The sequence below is a fragment of the Notothenia rossii genome (assembly GCF_949606895.1).
Source record: "Notothenia rossii genome assembly, chromosome: 5".
Taxonomy (NCBI): Eukaryota; Metazoa; Chordata; class Actinopteri; order Perciformes; family Nototheniidae; genus Notothenia; species Notothenia rossii.
The window spans coordinates 79739817-79763516 of NC_136903.1; the positions used below are offsets into that span (position 1 = coordinate 79739817).

General features: G+C 40.3%; 2 protein-coding genes across 2 annotated transcripts; both read right to left on the reverse strand.

The window, feature by feature from the left end:
* Nucleotides 1-1290: 1290 nt before the first annotated feature.
* On the reverse strand, nucleotides 1291-15149 carry eif4ba (eukaryotic translation initiation factor 4Ba). The gene is made up of 15 exons (XM_079681318.1): nucleotides 15003-15149; nucleotides 12573-12716; nucleotides 10487-10692; nucleotides 7413-7529; nucleotides 7140-7194; nucleotides 6850-7001; nucleotides 6298-6442; nucleotides 5932-6108; nucleotides 5350-5671; nucleotides 5064-5152; nucleotides 4510-4762; nucleotides 4304-4341; nucleotides 3030-3159; nucleotides 2546-2618; nucleotides 1291-2326 (listed from the first exon to the last, which is right to left on the reverse strand). The coding sequence occupies exons 1-15, from the start codon at nucleotides 15013-15015 to the stop codon at nucleotides 2258-2260; spliced, it is 1983 nt and encodes a 660-aa protein (XP_079537444.1). The 5' UTR covers nucleotides 15016-15149; the 3' UTR covers nucleotides 1291-2257.
* Nucleotides 15150-16581: 1432 nt separating this feature from the next.
* LOC307039357 (keratin, type I cytoskeletal 18-like) lies at nucleotides 16582-20431 on the reverse strand. Its single transcript, XM_079681333.1, has 7 exons — nucleotides 19851-20431; nucleotides 18488-18570; nucleotides 17991-18147; nucleotides 17725-17889; nucleotides 17508-17633; nucleotides 17069-17289; nucleotides 16582-16873 (listed from the first exon to the last, which is right to left on the reverse strand). The coding sequence occupies exons 1-7, from the start codon at nucleotides 20313-20315 to the stop codon at nucleotides 16834-16836; spliced, it is 1257 nt and encodes a 418-aa protein (XP_079537459.1). The 5' UTR covers nucleotides 20316-20431; the 3' UTR covers nucleotides 16582-16833.
* Nucleotides 20432-23700: the final 3269 nt, after the last annotated feature.

Sequence of the window (23700 nt, forward strand, 5' to 3'; positions counted from 1 at the left end):
AGCTAAATTAGGCGACAACCATCAAGTGCACAAGTACATCTGCACAGATCCATCTGTATCGCAGTTCCACATGGGTGGACCCAGCATAGTTGACCACCAAAAAGATGGGGGGAAATTGCACTCGATACATCATCTGGGGACCTGAATGACGCAAACACGAGTCATGTTGTGGGTTGAAGTAGAGGGAAAGACCCTCCTGTGTGGACCAGCTGTTAATTCACATGGCAACAGGGGGGGGGGGGTTATGGTGGTTGGGGGTGACTAGGGTGCACAAACACGCTAGTTTTAAACTCTATGATTAAGAAGTATTGAGGTCTCTATTAAAGTGAGACACAACACTACAGGCAGAAACATTGTTTTTTCCTGCACTTGTCAATCATTTTAATTTTGGATACCTTCCAAAAGACAAATGCAGGTGGTTTTTTAAAATAACTTTCTCTATTAGGGTTTGTATATTTATCAAATTTTCACCCAAAAATCGCTTTAGATAATGGTAGATTGGCACATTTCAGAAAACTGAAACAATTGTCCTAAAGTAATCAACTGCACAGGTTTCATAGTGATATTTATTAGTAGTTTTAACCTATTCATTGGTGGTGTAGCAACACATCGATGCATTACTATGTAAGATAGATGAGAACTTCAATGTCAAATGTTACCGTTACAGCATTACCTACACAAAAGGGGAGCATCATTTAAAAAATAGACATCGTCACTGAATTGACTAAATAAATGGGACAACTCCCTAACTTGACATCGATCTAAGCGAGATGCAGATAAGAAATAAGCAGAAGCCTTAAGACAATTGTCCAGCATCTTTCTCTCACACTTCATGCCCTATACATGAATGTTCTCTGTGACTATAAACAGACACTATTTAGTTAGAAACTGAAAAAAGAAGCAGAGCTCTCTGGTAGGCCATCGGTGAGCTTCAGCAGACACAAAATCCTTCAGTGTCCGTGCAGCTCAGCAGGATCCTGACCAGCTGCCACCAGGAGACCGGCCCTCAGCAGGGGGTCACGACTGAAGAAATACTTTGGAACTGTTGTTTCTCGCAGACCACACCGGGAGAACAGTAAGCAATGGGGAAAACACTTTGTGGCTCATAAAAAGATTTGTTTGATGATGCAATTCGCCATTCTGCGACTGACATTCTTTTTTTTTTTTAATGACTGTCACTATAGTGTGTGTGGCCTTACACACTTATATACACTAAATGACTTGAAACAAGCACAGTCAGCTCAAATCCCTCCACTGATGCATACAAAAAATGACCACATACTATATGAATGCACATAATGACCCCAATTTATTGCAAATTGGATGACAGGTTCATGTAATCTTGTGGAAGTACTCACATCCTGCTAAAGGCAACTCCAAACTTCGCCTAAATATTTGTATTCCTCACTTCAGGAAGAGTGAATGATTGAGACAGCTGTGGAGAATCTTTATGACAGCTGGAAACGTGCATTACAAGCCTTTATCTGATGTTATTGTTTCATCATGTGTGTAGTAATAGAGACATCAGTACAATGATTGGGGATAATAGCAGCAGGACTTAATTGGTTCTTCAGCCATTTTCTTTCAACATACAAGTCATCATCAATACCATCAATTCAACATTTTGTTGCTGGCCTTTTCTTTTTTAATTACTAGTAACCAGCATCAACAATCATGTCAGAGTATTCTTCATCAAGTTTCATAAAAAAAAGAATCAATAGATTTGTAATAACTGACTTAATTATGAATAAAAAGGGCTTATAATGAATAGTTCTGCATTCATGTTGGGCATTACCAAGATAGATAGGTCAAAAGTTGATTAGAATTAATAAAATCAGGTTGGTAAACTTTATCTCCGGTCATATCATCCAACATCCCCCCCACTGTAGATCCACAAATATACAAATTCATTTTTTCCCCACTTTTTCCATTTATTTATTACAATTAATTCATGGTCATCCATCACTTTTCAATGTGTCAGCTACTCCTTTTTTCCCATTTAAAACAAGTCCAGTATGTGACTATTCTTAAGAAGCTGAATAGTCCTGAAGGCGGGGCGGGGGAGGGAGGATGGGGGGGTGTTTTTAAAGTAAAGGACAGGTTTGTAGGAGGAAAGGAAGGAGGGAGTGATGTCCTCCCGGGAGCCTCTTCCACGTGAGGAGTTTTTTTCGTAAGCTATGTGAGATTTTTTTTCTTCCAGCGGTTGTCTTTTTTCTCCTCGTATTGCGCTGTCGGGCCTCTTCTCGTTATTTTCTCTCTATTCTACGTCCTCTGCGTCGTCTCCGTCCATTAGCAGAGCGGCGTACTTACTCGCTGAGCTGAACTTCTACAAAAGGCAAAACAAAAAAGAACCTGGATCAGTACAGTAAGCGTCGGATGTTAGAGAAAGAAAGGAGGATGAAAACATATTAGGGACAAGGTTTCAAACCTATAAATGTGCGGGGGAGCACTGATACAACTACTGAAGGCTTTAAGGGGAACTCGTTAATGAAACTTATTTGAGGGGATGTCAGACTGGACTAATCCTGGGCAGTGAAGGACTTACAGGGGTTGGGGTTTCGTGGAATTTCTTTGGCTCTGGGGGTGGTCTGGAGTCTCGGTCTCTTCTGATATCCTTTCTACAATAAGAGCGAACACTGAGGTTAAGATCTATCGGTGGACCTCAGTGCTGCAAAGTTGACTCTTGCTGTGAATCCTCAAAACACACACACACACAACTAAAAAGGAGCACAAATTCATTATCTGAAAATGTACATCTACAAGCTGATTGGTGTGCACAGTTTATATTTACTTATATTTAGAAGAAAAGCTTCACAATACAGTTCGAACAGTTCTGAGTTTCATGTCCAATTGATGTTGTACTGAAGTTTTAGCACTCAAACTGATAGAAGTAAAGGTAAAGCATTAAATAGCACTGCACAAGTCCTTGTAACAATGAATGCATGATGAGCTGTGTAACTGAGCAAAGGCCATTCTTTACAGATGCCCACTAACTCTCCTCCTGGAGAGCCTAGCTTAGGGTGGCTGACCTGTCTGCCTCCTTTCTTCGGTCTCTGTTGGGACCTTCTCCTCGGCCCCGCCCTGCTCCATGCCCTGCAGAACCCCCTCGTGCTCCTGGGGGCCCCCGGTCACGACGCATAACGTCAGCCTTGTTCTCATCTTAAAGAAGCCAGACAGTTGAGTGAAGGAAGGGAGGTTGTTGGACTTTGTAAAGGAGACTACACTCACAACACACTGCAGCATGAAAAGCCTCTGGGTTGGATTCGAAAAGTGTTAGTCACTGATGCCTGGCCAAATGAGGGTTCACATCTGCCAGCATGCAAGCTGAGCTAAAACAGTGCAACTCATCTAGTTTCATGTTAAATTGGCTTTAATGTTGTATTCTTAGACAGCACTGTTTCCACATTTGGCCAGCTTGCTGAGTCTGAACCTAAAACATACATTTAAGTCAGAATTGTGCATGCGCATATTATTCTGCAACAAGGCAGACTAATCGAGACATGTCAGTGCTCCCCTTGTAATGAATTCAGTCTCTGCAGAAAGATGAGGGAGAGATGTTTTCTTTCCAGTACGATGCAGAAACAAAGTGTGAAAAGAAGGAATAACAGCTGTTCTTGCCTCGATGAAAAACACTGGATCTTCATATTATGGCTGCTGGATTATGGCAAAAATCATAATCTCTATTATTTGGGTCAATAATTGATATCACAATTATTAAAAACGATTATCCATTTACTTTGAAAACATCCATTTATTGGGAAAAAAATGGTGAACAGTATGTTTTTAACAGTTGATTACCCTGAACTCTAAGTATAATTCAACTGAAAAACCAATAAGAATGAAATAATCGTTTTATTTCGATGTTGTTTTCATAATCGTTGCAAGCCAAAATCGTAATTGCGATTAATTGAGCAGCCCTACTTCACATCGGACTTATGTTATTACACGGACTACGTACATAAGAAATGTACTTCCTGTCTGCTTAGTGAAAGTTGACATCTAACTTAACAGAATTAACTGAAAACACCAGATTCTAATTTTCAAACAAATGTTTCTCTTTATGGACTTTCGAGTCTGCAAAATAACTAAGAGAAATCCTTGGAGTTACAGTTGATCTTACAAGATCTATTTTTCTGCCACTAACTTGATCAAAACAATAACAAGACAGCGTGGCAGATCATGCGAGTTGGCGTCTAATACATGCTTGTTGATTTAGTTTAGTTTAAATTATTTGTTTTATGGTAATCGAGGTCTACACTGGGATTTGGGTAAACAGTCCCCACACATCATCAGCAGGCCTTACCTTTTTCAGATTCTCTTTCATCCGCAGAATTTGGGGAGCTAAGGAGAGAGTAAGAATAGTCAGGAGTTTGTACACAAAAAACTTGAACACCGACAGTTTCACTTTTCCAATAACTTTTGATAACTAGTTCTACGAGTGACATTTTGAAATGGCAGTTTCTGAGCAGTGTGCTTGGGAAAGGCTTCCCATCATGCAGCATGTCTCACCTGAGCTTGGGAGGAGTCGACCCACCGGGGGAGACCGGAGGTCGTCCGTCCCCCTCACTAGAGCCTGTGCTGGCTGCACTTCTCTTGGCCCAGACATTCTCCTTGGGAGGAGGCGCTGGCACCACCTTCAGCAGCTCCTTGGGGGAGTTGGTGGAGGGGGGCAGCGGGGAGGTCCCAGGGGAGGAGGGCTCACTATCTCTCGCACTGAAAACCTCATTCTCCCCAGAGCGCTCACCATCTCGACACCTGGAGCCTTTAGGATGAAAAAGAACAGCGTTATGTTATGTTTTTTTTTTTAATACAAAGTACATTGCACATATTGTTTATTGTTTTAAAAAAAAAAAAGTTTTACAAAGAACCTTTTTTTAATAAACAAAACGGTTCTCAAAATTAAATCTTTATATGATTGTCCAACAGATTAGACTGATTTGATGACATATATATTATTCTGTGTTGGCTGAAAGTGCCATGTTAAGAAACAGACACAAAAATAAGATACACAGCCGGATTCCTGAAGGCAATCTTTAACAAAATCAAACACGGCCGTATCTCACCTCTTCCAGAAGTACTTCCTTGCTGTGAAGACTCACTTCCTGTGCGAGACCTCGAAGGATGACTTTCTTCATTGCGCCAGCTTGGGTCCCTGAAAACAAAAAAGAAAATAAGTTCATACATTTACAAGAGTTACGTTTTTTTTTTTAAAATCTTCCTAAAATATATTTTTAGGGATGGATCCAATGAGCTTCCCCCAATAGAGTGTTCATATAACATAAATAACCAATTGAGTTATCGCATGTTCACAAACAATGACATGAAGAATCATCCATGTGGACCCCTGACCTGTCTCGAATCTTTCGGTCAGGTCCTCGTCCTTTGTCCTCCTCCAGCTGCCTCTGCAGTCTCTCTTCCTGTTTCTTCAGCCTCTCCTCCACCTCCCTCTCCTTAGCTGCTGTGTCAACCGGCTTGGCTGAACCAAAGATGGAGGAAGCCCTGCTGCCGGAGCTCGGAGGTGCAGCTACAGCTGGGGAGGGACCTCCCCCGCCACCACCTCCGCCACCGCCGCCGCCACCACCACCGCTGCCGCCGCCTCCAGCACTGCCTCCCTCCTCCGCGGGCATGCTACGGGGCTTAAGGTTCAACTTGGGTCTCTGTGTGGAACCGGCTGTGAGAACAAGAAGTCATTATATTCCTCCTGTTGAAACTTGACAGATTATACAAAATGATGAATACATTTGTTTTTAAATGTAGTTGGGTTGGCTTCATTTTGTTGTACCATTTATATTAATTATTTTCAGTCTATAGGGTGCATAGGATTGAAGTCTTCGTCATATAATACTTGCACAAATTGCAACACTAAAATAACCCTACTTCATAAGATCAGTTAATACATATTATTTAATGTGATGCAATAACAACTCTCACCGTCACTTCTCTCTTCGCGCCTCTCCTCCTTCCTCTCAAACCGGTCCTCGCTGCCCCCGTAACGTTCCCGTTGACCGTAACTATCACTGCTACCCCGAAAGTCATCATCGCGGCGGAAGCCAGTGCCAAAGGCACGACGACTACTTCCTCCTGCTCCACCACCACGAGAGTCAAAACCTGGAAGGATGGCAGGGTAGAAAACAGGTGAGATATCAAAATGGAAGAACTAGTGCATGCATGGAGAACAGGGAGACGTGTTTGCCAATGACTTGATCGAGATGGGATAGTTGAACATTTCAGGGATATTATGATCATGAAGCCTAAGCTCATACAGGCAAGAGGATCTGAACAAGCACGAAGACACACCTCCTCTATCGAAGTCTCTACGGTCCCGGTCATCATAGCGATCACGGAAGCGGTCTCTTCCTCCATCATAGCGGTCGTTGTCCCGCCGCGGCCCGTCTCTGAAGCGGTCCGGCTCATAGCGGTCCCGTGATCCTGCAGCATCAGTACCAGCACACGAAAAAAACCAAAATGCCGTTTAACATTGGGAATTCCTCTTCTAATGAACTGTTAGGGTTTGGATTGAACATTAACCAGAGCCTGGGAGATAGCCAAGCATTGTTTTTTTTTAGCAGTAAAGTCAACATTTTGGATAAATATATAAATTGCACTTAAGCATGTTTTACACCTGAAAACATGTTAATAAATGTAGGGACAACAAAGTTAGTTAAGTTTTACAAATTGTTTTAACTAATATTATGCCAGGTTGTTAAAGTGCTATCAGCTTTATAATAGTCAAATTGTGACTGACATCATTGATGCTAGGAAATCGGTCCCTTCTGTCCAAAACCTCTAAGACAATTATCCTCGAACACAATTGTCCTGGCAAAGCAGGAACGAAGCCAATTCTGACTCACTTCCTCCAAAGGCCTCTTCTCTCTTGGGAGGTGCATCATCAGCCTCTGTGCTGCCGCGAGGAGCCCTCCAGTCACTGTCAGTCTTGTCAGGACCCAGGTCCGACATCCGGCCACCCCTGTCCCGGCCTCCCATAGATCCATTGTCTCTCTCTGAGGAGTAAAGAAAAATAGATTTGTAGGTTTAAATTATAGAACATTAGGTTTTAGGGACATATTCCCACTTTCTAAATGACATCTAGTCAAAGAGGTCAGAAATGGTAACAGCAACAAAAAATGGTAGCATTGTACCTTTATCGTTAGACTGGTCAGCAATATCTACACGGATCCTTCGGTTTCCCAGGTTCTGTTGAACAAACAGAGTTAGTCATTCTTCTGTAAACATTTTTTAATCAGAGATAGAAACCCACTTTCATTCATTGTACAACTTAAATCTTTATTTTGTGCATGGAGGCCATTAAATACATTTTAACTTCAGATTAATTGTGCTATACTGCTACGGGGAATGTAGTTCACTTAGTTTAGATTAAAATGTTAAACCAAGTTCTTGTTGCAGCCTCTCACCTCCTCATTGAGACTCAAGGCCCTCAGAAGGGAGTCCACATCGTCAAATTCGGCATAACCAAAGCCCTTCAGCCTCTCAGGGTTACTGGGCTCCCGGGGCAGACGCACTGCACTGATCTGGGGAGGAAGAAAGTAAGAGATTAAACCAAATACACTAAACTGGGCTCAGTAGTCTACCAGTGCACCCGTTCAAAACACACATTTTGGAAAAAACAAATCTCAAAGAATTGAGTGTCTATTGAACAAACAAGGCTAGCCTGTTTGCCCTGTTCTTTCTAAATAAACAAATTGACTGGTAGAGCAGTGTGAAAACTAAAGCAGTTCCAAGAGCAGTGTGTCTGGGAGCTTATACTACAGAGATGAAAATAAAGTTACAGATTTAACTGAATATGGATGACTGACTAGTAGGGATGGGTATTGTTAGGATTTTACCGATACCGCTATTTTTCGATACTTTTCAATAATTTGGTGCTCAAAATTATAGACATGATTACAAGATTAAACGGTCATTTTATTGTAATTTATTTGTATTTATTATTTAATGTAACTTTTTCAATGTCATACCAAGCAGGTATGAGTGTGTCTCTGGAAGGGGGGCGGTAATTAGGGGCAGTTCATAAATCGTAAACATGACCATTATTCAGTTAAAACGATACTCTGTGTGCGCACCTCCTAAACCGGAAGCTCCGGTCGGCTAACCATTATAATCTGTTTATTATTTATAATTGTAATGATGGATTATCAGCAATCATTTTAAAGTTCCATGGAGACATTGGATTAACCGTTTGTATGCCCTTGAACACAACTTTTGATCACAAAACAGCAAAGGTAAGACATAATTATCATCATGGCTACGTAAAGTGAAGTTGTTTTCTTGCTCTTTCCTGGATGAGACTTATACCAATAGAGTCTGTGGAATCTCAGCTTTCATGGGATATGTTGTTTGTGATAAAATGACGTAGAAAAGATCGCTTCTTAGCTTTTTCTATGGTCAGCTCAATTAAGAAATGTACTATCTTGGTCTCTGGGAAGAAAGGATTCACTATGGGTTCAGATAGAAGCCAGTATCTTCGACCCGTTGCCAGTGGAAACTCTTATATTTGTTAAAGATTTCAATAAGGTGAAAAATATGGACAAATGTTTTACACTGGTCAATACACTTTTAGCCTGGAGGGACTGTACAAAAAAAGTTTATGTTAACTCTGGTATTTCAATCTTTTCTCCTATTTTTGAACAATCCTGATCTTAGCAAATATTTGTTGTCAATCAATATAAACAAATGGACAAAATCAGGTATAAAGCAATTGTAACATTTGTTTCACAAAGATATAACATTGAAATAATTTAAGAGCAGAATATGACATTTCAAATAAGGATTTTTTCAGATACCTGCAAATTAGGAATGTGATCCAATCAATTATTAAAAGCAATAAATTGAGATCGGGATTGTTAGAGGAGGAGATATTGATGTCATCGAGCACGATCAAAGGTACAATTAGTGAATTTAATGCAGTTTTTTCTAAAAGAGCTCAGTCATCCTTTCTAACTTTAAAAAATATCTGGGAAAAGGACTTAGGGATACGGATAAATGAAACTACTTAAATATTGGGAAAGAGCACATTTTCCATTCACAAGCAATAAAATCAAAGAAGCAAACTTTAAATGTATCAACAAATGTTACCTCACACCCATAAAGATGCATACAATTTCCAAAGAAAACTCTCAAATGTCTGAGATGTAAAATAAAAGGAACGTTTATGCATCTGTTTTGGGACTGTGATCTCTTGAAACTTTTCTGGGATTCGATTGATGCTCTCACAAAAGCCGTTTTAGACATCGAAATTAGCCTAAATCCATGTTTTTTGCTGTTAAATGACATGCCAAACTTTGAACTGAACCCCAAACATTACAGAATACTAATCACAATAAAAAAAATTGCCAAGAAATGTATACTTTTACTCTGGAAGAATGAACGCCCCCTAACATTTAAACTTTTCATTGATCAGATAACACATTTTTTACCTCTGCAGAAAATGACATTGGAAAAATATAATCGTGGAAATATTTTACAAGCTCTGTGGTTGCCATTGTTTTCTTATTTGGAAAATATATCTGAGATATGACCAGTGATGGAATGGTGCATTCTGTGGCTATTTGTCCTGATGGACAAAAATACTCGTTGTGGTGTTGTCATTGTCTACATTGTCACTGTATTGTATAATTATGTTTTTTTTACTTTAATGTGGTTTTTTTGTTTTTTCCTTTTAACTTTATTTTCATGGCTCTGTTGTTTAAGTTATATCGATAAGCATTTTTTGGTTTCACCTGTGTGGGCATGTGCGGGTGGAGGGAGGGGGGAGTGTAGTGAGTGTACTGTGATATTACAATATAAATGAAATGGCATCGATTACTGTACACTATATTGAAATAAAAAGACTTGTAGAAAAAAAGGACAGAAGAAAAAAATCGCTTTTGCCAGTTATGTGCTAAAGTAGCAGTTAGCCACGTTAGCCCGTTTTGCTAAGTGTTGATTTAGACTCTTGGTGTTGGACTTCTGTTCCGTGTAGGTAAAATGGTTAATATCGTCTGTTAGCTGAGTTTCTTCCCGTTAAGTGGGTATTTAATGTTAAGAAGCCTTGAGACGCTGTTTCTAGCAAGATCTCTGCCCCTATGGTCTGCCCCCGGGAGTCTCACAATAATAAGAGCGCTGTTAGGAGAGATGACGAGTGGCATTCACAGTGGCCAATCAGAGTGGTACTCAAACCGGATACGTCACACGGGATGAGGGTTCCAAACCAACCAGAATTGTTCAAACTAAGGAAGTAGCGTAATTCATATACCGATAGCAGCACCGTTTGTCCAGCGGCTTAACGGTATACCAATAGCATCCAATCAGGTACCGGTACTGACTTAGTAGCGGTTCTCGATACCCATCCCTACTGACTAGCTTGTCAAGATGTTCAGGAGAGTTCCACTGTTTGCGTTTGCTTACATAGCAAAGAGTAGCAGTAGCTGTAACAACTAAGTGCCATGTGCTTTAAGCCCTACACTACATGCACGCTTGCTACACTTACGGCCAAGCCACGAAAGAAGTCTTTGATCGATTCCTCAGAGACATCATAGGGCAGGTTGCCCAGGAAGGCCGTGTAAGGCGGGCTGCGGGGCAATCGGGAGCGGTCCACATCGGGTTCACGCGCTGAGCGAGGTGCTGTCGGAAGGACGGACCGGTCAATGTTCGATGCCCGGGAATAATCCTCCTCCACGTGCCAAGAGGTCGAGACTGGAAGGATGGGATGAGAGAACATTTAAAAACAAAAAACTTAGTGTCAGTTATCGAACTGCAGTTGGAAATGCAAATAAAGCATTTGGCAACTTGGACTCAACAAAAATGAATGTTAATTGAAAAGTATATGTATCAGTCACAAACATTCAAGAGACTCTACAGCGAATGCAAAACTTATTTAAAAAGAAAATACTCAGTTTGACAATAGATACAGCTGAATGTAAACCCCTTAATACTACCAGCCACTAGCAGAAAAAACAGTGCTTTGTAGATTTGCTTTAGTCACCAGACTAAAAAAACCAATGGTAATCTATTGAGTGGCAGGAAGATTTTTAAATCCACTAGCCACAGTGGCAGGTAGACAAAAAAGTAAATGTCCATGTCTTGAATTATAATTTATGCAAGCCAAAAACTCCAGATATAACAAAACAAATACACATTTAGTATCAAAATGCTTATGCAGAAATGTGAAGCAAGTACATGTACTGCACCTTTGATATGTTCTTTGAAAAAATAACTTGCTATACATCACATGAGCCTAACAACATTTGATCATGTGAAGTGTAGGTTGATATGTTATACGATATGTGTGATATAAACCTAGACCCTCCAGAAAAACGCGGGCAAAAATCCTTGATTATGCGATTAAACATGCGGGGTTTTTATGTGATTTTATGCGGTGAAATTGCGAAATATGCGGAAAGTTGCGAAATATGCGGGGAAAAAGATAAAAAAAAAAAATTAAATATTGGGCTGTCTTATTTATTCTCTCTCACACACAACCTGCCACTAACATTAAACCCCTTTAGTATTCAATTAAACACATTCAATGTTTATTTATTGTAAAAGCAATTGGGCTATTTTACACACACGGGTTTTGGAGGTTGATGCCTCGGTGAATGTGAGTTGTTTGGCTTTCTTCTCCGCAGCAGCAGAAAGCATTTTCGAATGTTTGAATGAATCAAAGTGGGTCGTCACCGTCGATTTTCTCTTATGCTCCAACACACAGTTGCACGGGGTGCAGAATAGTTTCCGCCCACTTTTTGCCCGTTCTTTAGTCGAAATGTTCGTCGGTAAATGAGATGAATGAGATTTTTTCAACTTGGTGTTTTCTCTATCGTGTGAGCTCCACACGTTCACTCTATACAGTGTTGTTTACATTCTGTGATGCGCGAGCTGATGACGTCACGTAAAGACGAGTTAACATTTTTCCCCCCTCAACTTTGTATGGAAAAATGCGGGGATTATGCGGCCTTTTGATAAATATGCAGCCTTTTGCTGATTATGCGGTAAATTCTGCGATCGCAGAATCGCGTTTTTCTGGAGGGTCTATAAACCACACTATAAAAACACCATTCAATAAAACAATTGCAGTGATCAGTTTCACTGTCATCACATAATCTGAAAGAAAACTGAAGATTCAAGGTTTTCATTGAATAGCAGTTTTGCAATACGAGTCATGTTTTAATCTAGAAGAATTTCATGACTTTATTTAATTACTTCTATATCATGGTTAGATGGCTATCCTATGCATTTTAAGGAGTTGGATCACCCTCATATCAGCAGATACTCAAGGTAGTAAAAACACAGAAACTGAATCCAAACCATCTCTAGGTGGTTTATTAATTGGCCTGATCTTTTCTTACATTGATAACACTTGGAATGAAGAGACCATTAACCCTCGGGAACAACATATATACAGTATATTGAACGTCCACTGACTGCATTCGCCAAGGCATTTTCCTTTATACCCTCTCAACTAAGGGACAACCCGATCACAAGCGCATTGATATTGATCTCACTATCATTAAATGGAAAACTGAAAGACAGGTAGGCAAGTTAAAGACTTTATGTGTGCATTTCCTTAGTGTACTCACCATCACCGTCCAGGTCATCGGTCTCATCGGCCCAGCTAGTGGACTTTACTGGGTAGCTAGGGGGAGCGTTGCTACTGGTTCCCTTGTCGTCAGCTAGGAAGTCAGTCAGGGTGAGGGTCTTCCCCTTCTTATTCTTCTTCTTAGCTAGAGGGGAAATAAACACAGTGGACAGAGTAAGAGATGTGCCAGGACATAGTTTAGTTGTCCAAATGGATGTCTTTAAAGCCCCCTGGGAAGGGTAATTCAAAATTGGCTGTTAATTGTGTAATATGGGATCTGATTGTATAGGTTATATACCTAAAAAGTATGAAGCCATTGGCATAGCTATGTCGTTTAAAATACATCACTTCAATTCACTGATCAAAACCTTTGCATAGAAAAGCGAATGCTAAATGTTCTACGCTCCAAGTAATTAGACAAAGCATTAATAATAGTCAAGCTTTTTTATCAAGTGGGGTCAATTTGATGGATTTTGTCATTTATTCTAAAGCAGCAAAAGTTTTTAGTGATCAAAAATTAACTAATTAGATTGTTTGATCAGCTAAATAAGATGTTATAAAACAAGGTTCCCCATTATTTACATGCTTATTTAAATATATCAGACTATTGGGGATGATTAATTACACATTCAACCTTGCTACTGTGTATACATTTTTACCATTCCAAGCTACATAGGCTTTAAAATGTTAAAAACACAAACCATTGTTTCGTTTTTTTTATATTTACATTATTCAAACAATGACGTCAGATTGCTTTTACGGCATGTAATAGATTACAATTCTTTTTTTTAACAACTCAGGGAAATATTACAAAATATAGTGAGTAAAGCAGTGAAATGCTGCACAACGGAGAGATTCATTCTTTCAGCATCAACACAACAACAGTCTGGGGTTTTGTGTGTTTTTCGCTCGTGGACAGCTGCATTGCCGAGAAGACAAACAGTATATATAGTGTGATATGTTGTCAACATCCCAGCCTGCAGTGATAGGACTGCAGTGTCTGAGTGATAACAAAAAGATCCCGGGCACTATTTCAAGTCCAATAGGTCAGAAAAAGGTTTTGCCTTCATTTGTTCATCCCCAATAATGCAATGCAAGGTGCAATACTTGTAACGTGTTCAAACCACTAGACTGCATGTCTGCTGCTTTATTTAGGGAATATACATTGGAGATCGAATGAATGGTTCACATATCCATTTCAAAACATTCCTGTAAGTGTACATTTTAAAAAGGCAAACATTGCCAGTTACACATAGGGGCTTCACAGCTCATAGAGCAGGTCTGGTCTGTTTTGGTGCGAGGCAAAAAAGGGGAGCCACAACGTTGGTTATCAGCTTAATTGTGAAAATCCCAGTTGTCAGGACATTCTTTTCATACATCGTTACAAAACCTGCACACATGCAGAGCAACAGAGACTGTAACTGTAAACTCTTTCCCAGTGCACAATGCTAAGTCATTGTTTACAAGCAACAGGCCTTAGGGCGTCGAGTCCTTATTCTTTATAAAACAGTCAAATTATTCTGACTGCCTAATAGCTTTCTTAGCGCACCGCACTCATGTAGCAAGCTAGTAGCTGCGCAACGTTAACTTTTGGCAGTACAGCTAAAGCTACAATAACATAAACACAACCCAAGTGTTTCTGCACAGGTTGTTTGTTTGCGAGTATGCAGATTGCTTTTGTCTTTATGCCTATGCGGGCTTAGTCAGCAAAGGAGTGCTGACGGGGGAAGAGTCTCTGCTTAGCAGGCTAGGTTTTAGGGCCTAGCACACGTCGCAGCGCCAGAATCCAAGTGCGCCATCATCGGAGCAGGACTAATCCCACCGGATGGGACGGCTTGAAGTTATGAAGCTGCAAGTGAAGTGTTTATCAAGCGACCCAACAGGCCCAGCTGCCTCGTTTCATCAAACACCGATACCCGGGCGCCAGGCTGCACACGTGGGGCGCCTCAGCCCGGACTGGTCGGCCCAACCCCTCCTCCCCGAAACGCGCTTGCGCCCGATGATTATCTGCTCTGAGCGCCACGGCGAGCTCCGCCACGGGCATACAATGTGCGAGCTGTGTGCACGCAGTTTAGCAACATTTCACAACATGTCCCACACCGTCTAATGCATGTATTACTGTGAAGCCCCGATACGCTGAAAACACTAACACCACTCTAACGTTTTTCATAGGAAAAGACCGCATGTAACCTGTAGGTTAAAATGCTCAGCTTGTGCAAGTCGTAGCTTCGTTCATTCGCCTTCTTCAAGCAGCAAGGTCTTTACTGGGCCAAAAACAACCAACGAACCGATTTATACACGCGGGACAACGACGCCAATCAATTACGATACATTAACAATACTATAACTTAATATTTGTAATAATTTTTGCTGTAAATACCGCTTAAAATCCCTCCAACCGACCCAGATCTTTCAACCTCATAAACCTCACCTGACGCCGCCATGTTGGAGAACGAGTTCGTAGTAGTTCCCGGATGAAGGCGTCAGAGGTTTATTATCGGGAGCGCGCATCGCCGTTCACGGGCATGTCTCCTCCCTTGTTTGCCTATCCAAACTTAAAAGATGTTTAAAGAGGACTTGGCGTACTTCTATTTAACCACATCTGCTCATGTACATTGGACTTCGATAGCCTTGTAACTGAACTAACGTTACATTTTCTCTAAATCCTTCGACCAAACATTTCTATGCAGCTTTAGAAAGGGTATTGTCCAAGGAAAGAAATCAACCCGCTTGTTTTAATAGCTCTCAATGTAGGTAGCCTATAGCCTAATTGCAAATAAATAGACAGTAGGCTACAGCAAATGAAAAAGACCAGGCAAATAAATATAACTAACAGGCATAACTGGCTCCCTACACTAGTTTGTGAAAGTATGTGTAATTTTATGTTTAAAAAAAGCATTTGAACCAACAACACATTTCAAATAAAAAGTCCATATGGAAAGAGAATTATTTTCAAACAGTGCCAGGAATAAACCCCCATACTGCTCCACTTCCATTCCATGAATTAAATAGTGCAGTTTTTTGTAATGTAGCATTTCTGGAAACTAGTAAAAGGGATCAAATTAAAGAGTTGAACATATACAATTCTTCCTATAAATGAAGTGTAAAAAAGCATTAATAATGAACTCAAGTATATGTTCCTGAACATTTGAGTAATGCTTAAGTTGATTTTAACAGATTTTTTAATATGTCGAGTTATCAAATATATCCAGGTTTTCACTGTATTTTGAAATGCATTCTTCATATTATAAACCTACTGCAAACGTAAGGACTTGATTCAAACCATATATATGTTGATTTTGTCACTGTGGAGTCACCCATTGGTTTGGGGAATTCCATTTTGAAGCTTGGAGGATCAAAATTCAATCTTTCCGACTACACATTTCACTACACGACGTTCCCCATAAAATCTGTTCCTAACCCAACCCATTTCTGTTTCCGCAGTTATGGCTACTTGTCAAGTTCGGAATTTTCAAGAAGATCTATTTTTTCTGTTGCCATCTTTTTTGCTAAAGGCTTTTGCATGAAGTTGCCGCTTGATTGACGCAAAACCAGATCTGAAATTCCAGTCAGATCTTTTGAGCCTACATTTTTCATTCAATCAAGAAGTTGTCTCTAATCGAAAGATATTATTGCACTCTGTTGGTTAGCACTTTAAAACCAAACAGATGTATGAGCTCTGTCTCCTGGTTCGTTTCCGAGGGGCCAAACCTCAATTTCAGCAGCTTTAAGCATCCTGAATGGGTGTATGGAGGAGTAAGCAAAAAACCGAACTAGCATTGATTTTCATAATTAAGTCAGAATATATCTTTTAATATGTCAGCGATTCGTTTTTTGGGGTGTAGAATGACATTAAATTACATCATTATTTGTCAATTACAATTATGGAATTCTGTTGGACTTTGTTTTCAAGGGTTCTGATAGCGCATTTAATAAATCAATAAGACAACAACATAAAACAAGCACAATCTTACATCATCAAACAAAAACACATGCACAAGAGTCATGACTGTGGGTCAACAAGTGGTTTTATTCATTTTCATTTTGCTTTAGGTCAGGCACTAGTTGTTTTTTAAAAAGCCCCGCCTTGTATTGAATGCCTTCATTGGTAATTGCCTAAATCATTTATTGTTCACATGGAATGTAATCTGTGTTCAAATTAGACTTTGTTTGTTTGGACCAGCGTGTTTTTTTCCCATCATTGATAGTTGAGGGTTGTTCTGCTTTAATTGTTGGGCTGGTCCCGGATTCTTGGTTCCAAATTAGTTCAGCGTCGCCAGCTCATCTATTGCATCCTGGAGCCTGTACAAGACACAGAAGACACATTTGACTTTCAAAGTATTTATGTCGTAATGCTTTCTCAAACTGACTCGGATCCTGCCTCATTCCAGTAACTATAGTACCATGCAAACCATGATAAGTACTTTTAGTATTCACCTCCACCACCATCAACACCTTGCTTGGATCTGATTTTTCTCCTCCACCTAACTCTCTTACTTGAAGTCTCCACCATCCAGCAGACTCCTGTAAGTGCCAATCTCGGCCTCCAATTTCATCTTCATGCTGAGCAGCGTCTCATACTCTTGGGTCTGATTCTGGATGTTTGCACGCAGGTGGGTCAGCTCCTCCTCCAGACGCATAAGAAGGTTGTTGTACTTCTCCATTTCCATATTGTTTCTTTGCTCTGTGTTGCGTAATGTGTCTTCTAGGGATGCTCTCTGATGAAGGATTTGAAGAGGAGGAGTTAAAAGTGTGCCAAATATGTTGGTAAGCCAAAACATAGAAATCTTATGTTATGCATCATGTTTTTAAAAATAAATAAAAGTCTCAAATATTGCAACAAGAATAGATAATCTTATGAGAGGTTTTAATTATGTTATCCTTGTGAATAAAATTAAGATGAACAATAACAGAATATAAAAACATGCATGCTTACTAAGCTCTGTTGGGATGCAAGTTCAATTTCCAGGGTCTGTATCTGTCTGGATAAGTCGCCCCTCTCCATTTGGGCTCCCTGGAGAGCTTCTGTGTTCTGCGATACCTCCACCTGCACATCTGAAATCTGAAAGGGGGAAAGGGAAAAGGTGTTTGCCAACTAACAAGATAGTTTCTGTAAGTATATTTGGTCAGATTTCCCTTTTACTTAACATTACCTGATTTTCATGCCACTGTTTGAGGTCTTGCGCATTCTTCACTGCAAGCTTCTCATAATTGCTCCTCACATCTTGCATTATCTGAGCCAGGTCCTGACCTTTAGGAGCGTCAACATCCACTTGCACTGCTGAATTTGAGATCTGATTCCTTATCTCCATCACCTCCTATTAGACAGACAGAAAGAGAACATTTCACAAAAACATTGCAGACTTGTGAGGCACGCTTCCAAACTGTGGTGGTGAATCTCGATGAAGTGTGAACTCACTTCCTCATGGTTCTTCTTCAGGAAGGCAAGCTCATCCCTAACATTTTCAATCTCGCTCTCGATGTTCATTCTGGTCATGTTAGTGTCATCTATGACTCTCTTCAGCCCAGCGATGTCGGCCTCCACAGACTGGCGGATTGCCATCTCATTGTCAAATCTGTTGGAGTGCAAAGACACAAACTCTGTTATTATTTTTAAAAGCATCCTGTGGACCGATGTTGTAATTAAGCGTTTTGCTACTTGCACTCAGAACAGTGCATCTGATCATATGCATAAATTAATATGCTACAAAGATAAAACCAAGCAACACTAAGTGATAAGCTGTTATTCAAGTTGTGCTGTGATGTATAAAGGTACGTAATCTCAATATGGATTAAGTGTTTCAAACACAAATCTGCTCTCTGCTGAAATCATATTCTAAAGATAATTGAGATTTTAAGCCTCATGCACAGTACAAAAAACAAATACATTTAAATTCTTCTTTTTTTTCAACATACTTCACTTTGAAGTCGTCAGCAGCAAGACGGGCATTGTCGATCTGGAGTACATAACGAGCATTGTCCAAAATCTCTTCGAAGATCTGGAAAGAAAAAACGATTGAACACAAAAGAAGTGTTTTAGCTGGCTAGAACGAACACAATTGTTCAACAAGAAGCCTTTTCATTCAATATTCAAATCATTATGACATAGTGAAGTATAACATAGCCTAAGAAAAGAACATATGATTTGAATCTCTAGTTCCCTTATTTAACAAAAGAGGCCCCAGATTCAGATTACACACCAGGGCCACAACATTACTGAATCCATGTTACAGTCAGTAAAAAGAGGAACCACAAACTGAAGTACAGGAGAATACAATGATCCTGTGCCAAAACTAAATCTGGTTTGTTTTAGCATTGTTGGAGAATGAATTGATTTCCTGTCTGACTAACTCACACAGGGAGTTTTTTCTCTCTCCAATTCTCACATAGCTGCACTATCTCTGTCCGTCATTTTCTGTGCATATACAACTGTATGTGTTTATGTATTCAAATACTGCAACATTCTTTGGTGCGTATGTGTGTTTATGAGTTTATACTCTTATGTGTCCATGGCAAACTGCCTAAAGTCAAAAGGGGGTAAACTTTGTGACTTCATGTGTTGAGAGAGACAAAGTGGGACCATCAGTGTGACACATTGAAGATCTGTAGACTGTAGAAGAATGTGACATTTGACTCTGCAGACTGGAGCTGATTGTTATACAACTAGTGCACTCACACGCATCTCTGTGGACACACACACAGATACACACTCATTCACGCTGGCAGCCCCAGATCCTTTGTGTGTGTGTCATTACCACACATCTGTTTCACATTGAGGCCCTCGTATACCAGAGTATGCGTGTAGAATCTCAATTTGCAAGCAGGACCATTTGGAAATGCTTTGGTCTGGTTTAGGTTTGTTCTCTACAAGACATCTCTCATGATGCTGACCGCGTGGTGATGATTCATCAGGGGAAGTTCTGGACATTTTGTGGCATAAACTAGATTTACGGGGGAGGGTTAGAGTTTGAGCAACCACACCCTTCATTCTCTAACCAGAAATGTGATAACCCACAAAGGAAATGCTGGCCGTCTCAGCACCAGTGTTCTCGAGGCATGAAATACATTGATAAAACGTACTGACACAGGTAGATCGTTAATCGATACATTTATTGTGCGTGACGATGAGTGCGAAAGCATTTGTTAAGTATTTAAACACTCTTGTCCATCATTTTCCGTTTCACCTTGCTGTATCAAAGACAACTTCCTAGTTTTCAACATTTTACACCAAACTTCCCCTTTTTTAATTTTCATAATCATTATTTATTGTTATGCTTACCTTTCTGCGTAGGTCTTCAATGATGGGTTCATACTTGCTGTAGTCTTTCATGCTGGGCCCTCCCTTCTCAAGAGCCTCCATGATCTTCACCTCCAGCTCCTTGTTGGCCTGTTCCAGGTTCCTCACCGTCTCCAGGTAGTTGGCCAGGCGGTCATTGAGGTTCTGCATGGCTCCCTTCTCGTTGCCCATGATGCCAGAACCGGCACCACCACCAGACGCCGTGGAAGAACCGGCACCACCAAAACCTGAGCCCATACCACCTCCCATTCCACTGCTCAGCTTGAAGGCAGAGGAAGAAGAGGTCATTGGGGCCCCAGACCGCAGGGAAGATGTGGAGGATGAAGATATGCGGGCCCCCTTCCCACCAGCACCGCCATAAATGCTGGCAGAATACTGGGGTGTAGAGCGGCTCATGGAGATGTGGGATGAAGACATCGGCTGCATGTTGGATCTTCTGTAGCTCATTTTGAGAAGTTTAGGCACCACAGACAATGAAGTGAAAAATGAGATGTGGAGCTGCTGGTCGGCTTAGAAAGTGAGTCTGGCAGCGGAGAGTTGGGAACTTATACTCCTGCTTCTCTCCTTCAATCACAGCTGGTCTTTCAGACCCTGCCCATTTCAACATGGCCCAGTCTTCTCTTCCTGCTCCCCCTCCCTCCTCTCTCGTGCTCTCATTCACCCACATGTTCCCTTTTTTTTAACCGACAATGTTTTCCGTCTCCAAGGAAATGTGTGAGGAATTTGTCCGTTGTGAAAAACATTCAGATTTAAGCAGCAAATGTATTAAGATTACATATAAAACAGTTCACAAGAAATGAAAGGAAGCTGTTCTAGACATTATGTCGAAGGTAAAGTGGAATAGAATCAAAAATAAAAGTTTTAGGTCTACTCTGTAAGCACACCCCCAAATTCCTTTGGTTTGCCCATAAAAGGCACAATGCCTACCAGTTTCTGCATGGTTTCAAAGTTTGAGGTCAGCCATGCCCCAAAATAAGCACATTTCGACCTTCCTATCTAGACTGAACTGAAAGTAAGATAGCAGCTGCAGCATTGCTTCTTTTAGTTGTAGCTACAAAAGATGGGGAGGGGGACGTATAAACTTTATGTATAAAACTACATAAAGAAATCTGAGATTATAGCTACTTTGAGGTCATCAGCATCCATAGTGCCATATTTCTTCACTTTTTTATACACTGAAAAAGGGCAAGATTAACCAGTGGCATTTAATTGTTTATTAGAACAATCAGGAAGCCCTTACCAATCTGTAAGTTGACATTAAAATCACATTTCAACAGACAATAGTGGGGACATTATTATCATCGAATATTCCATACTGTAAAAGGAAACATATGGACACAAAAGCTTCAAACACGCCCAGAAGACCTAAGAAGGGGGGGATAAGCCTAAAGAACGAAAGTAAGCCGATAGTACATTGTTCAGAATGCAATAAGAAAGAAAGAAAGGCTGCCCTCATTCACCTTTCAGAGGCGATTATCTGTTCAAATCAGCTCTGATGAGGATTTTGAACAATATACTTTGAAGCCTTATCTGGTGAGGTGTGTAAACTGTATACGTTTGATATCTCAGTATGAACAGCTCTCTTTTGTCACTAATCCTTTCTGACACCAGGAAAACAAAAATTAAACCTCAAAGCCTGTGTTCCTCTTCTAAACAGTATACTGTTCATTTTACTTCTCATAAATAACAATTATGTGAGTTTTATTGTGCATTTTAGTGACTAAATGCCATAGTGCCTATGGGAACTAGAATACAATAGGCAGGAAACTGCAAAACACTATTCAACAAAAAAGAAGGAAAGAAACTGGATGATTTTCCTAAAAAACAAAGCTGTAACAAAAAATGTTCTTGGAAGACCATGGCAAAGTGTATGCCAGTTTAACTTGGGCTAAAGTGGTCAGAGAGGATTTTCTCGCTAGGCCCCAGAGAACATGGATAACAAAACCAACGAACCACCCCAGGGGAAACTTTCAGAGGCTCAAACACCCTCCTGAGCCTCATACAACCCAGTTCTTTTCTTTCCTGTTGTTACTTCACATTCATGGATGATCAAGTTTCAGTGTTTCTCACACTTTACAGCAGCCCCTCACTGTTCTTTTCTTAAAGCAGCACTCAATAAAAGGGAAAAAAAATAGGGAGTTAAAGCAACAAAAAAGCAAAGGAGTCAAATGACTCTAAACTGAGACCAGGGGAGAGGCATAAAGAGGAACCATGAATTAAATCAGCATGACTCATAACTCCTGACTAGCGTCGCCGCTGTCCTGTTTGTTTGAATCTGTGTTGGCAACGAGGTTGCCTTGCCCACCAGGACAGAAAAAAAGAAAGAATTAGAAACAGGGATGTACCTTGATCGACAGTTTTAATGAACTTAGCTAGTATATTGGATACATGTGGCACATTTCCCTGCACATACTTCATCTCATCATTAAGAAGTAAATGTGAATGCAAAATGTAATTACTTTAGAATGACACCACTGGCGTTTACATTGGTTCACTGTTAGCCCTGCTTCATAATTATATTCATGTCTCTCCCTCACAATGAAAGTCATTGACATACACGGCATCTGTGCTTCTCCAGAGAGCTAACAGGCAAGTCAACAGAATAGCTTACAGTAGCCAACCCCAGGAAGCAGAACAACCGGGATAATCTTCACTGAGAAAAGTCCACCCAGAAGATTGAGAGTGATAAAAACAATTTTTTCGACTTAGCTGTTTGCTCTGCCTCATAGCTAGAACATAATAATATGTAGTTCTTTGTGATTCATGCGACAGGCATGTTGGAAAATATATAAACAATATATCAGTAGACGAATACTTGTGCACACCAAGTCTCCACATAAATCTTGATATCGTTTTTTGTTTATGACTAATTATTCCTTAGAATAGATTTTCCACATGCAAGAATCTGATATGGATTGCACCCCTCTTTCCCCGATAAGTTGGGAAAAGAGCAGCGGAAAAGAGTTGGAGTCTATGAATCATTGTAACACAGCAGGAACCTGGAAACTACAACTTCAGTTTATGGGCTTCACAATACTTGGAAAAATCTCAGACTTCGACTCAGCTTAGAGCAGCCGCGAATTAACTTTACTCCCCTCCCTTTTTCTTTGGTCTCCTTTGGCACAACTGCAGTGCAACATGTGAGCTCTAACATGCTTATATACAAAGTCAAAAACATACATTTGCATATATGCATATGCATATTTATGCATATGATTATGGACACCCTTACAGCTGCATGGGATGCATGCATGTGAGTGTGACACACTCTTGCACAGAGACTTTCTTACATCAGCCCTTTTTATCTTGATCGCTCACTTGACTGGCACCAACATGTTTAATTGGCATCAAATAGGCAGTTTGTTTATCTTGTTAATGTATAACTTTATTGCAGTTTTATGGCCAGAATTGTCATGAAAGTGTAGGGGTCACACATCAGAGGTTAGTGAAATGTGTCGACTAAGAGATATTTTCTCCATTGTATGTCATGTCCATTTCTAGCGCAAAGACATTTCACAGGAAGGCCTAAAAGGTGCAGTGAGTAAGAAATGCTACATTGGAAAGTCACCTATAGCTGACTACATTTCTCACATGGGCACAGTTTAATCTAAGGAAATAAAACTGTTTATTAAATTATTTACTTTATTACTTTGAGGTAACATAGGCATGCTAACATGCTCGGACTGACAAAGCTAACAGGCTGATGCTAAGGAGTAAAGATGTACAGAGACGTCATTGTCCTATATGTCTCTGAAATGTCATTAGATTAGAAGACCAGAAGTGGGCAATTTCTGATTCAGGTAGTTTTCTAAAATCGAGCACATTTTGTATT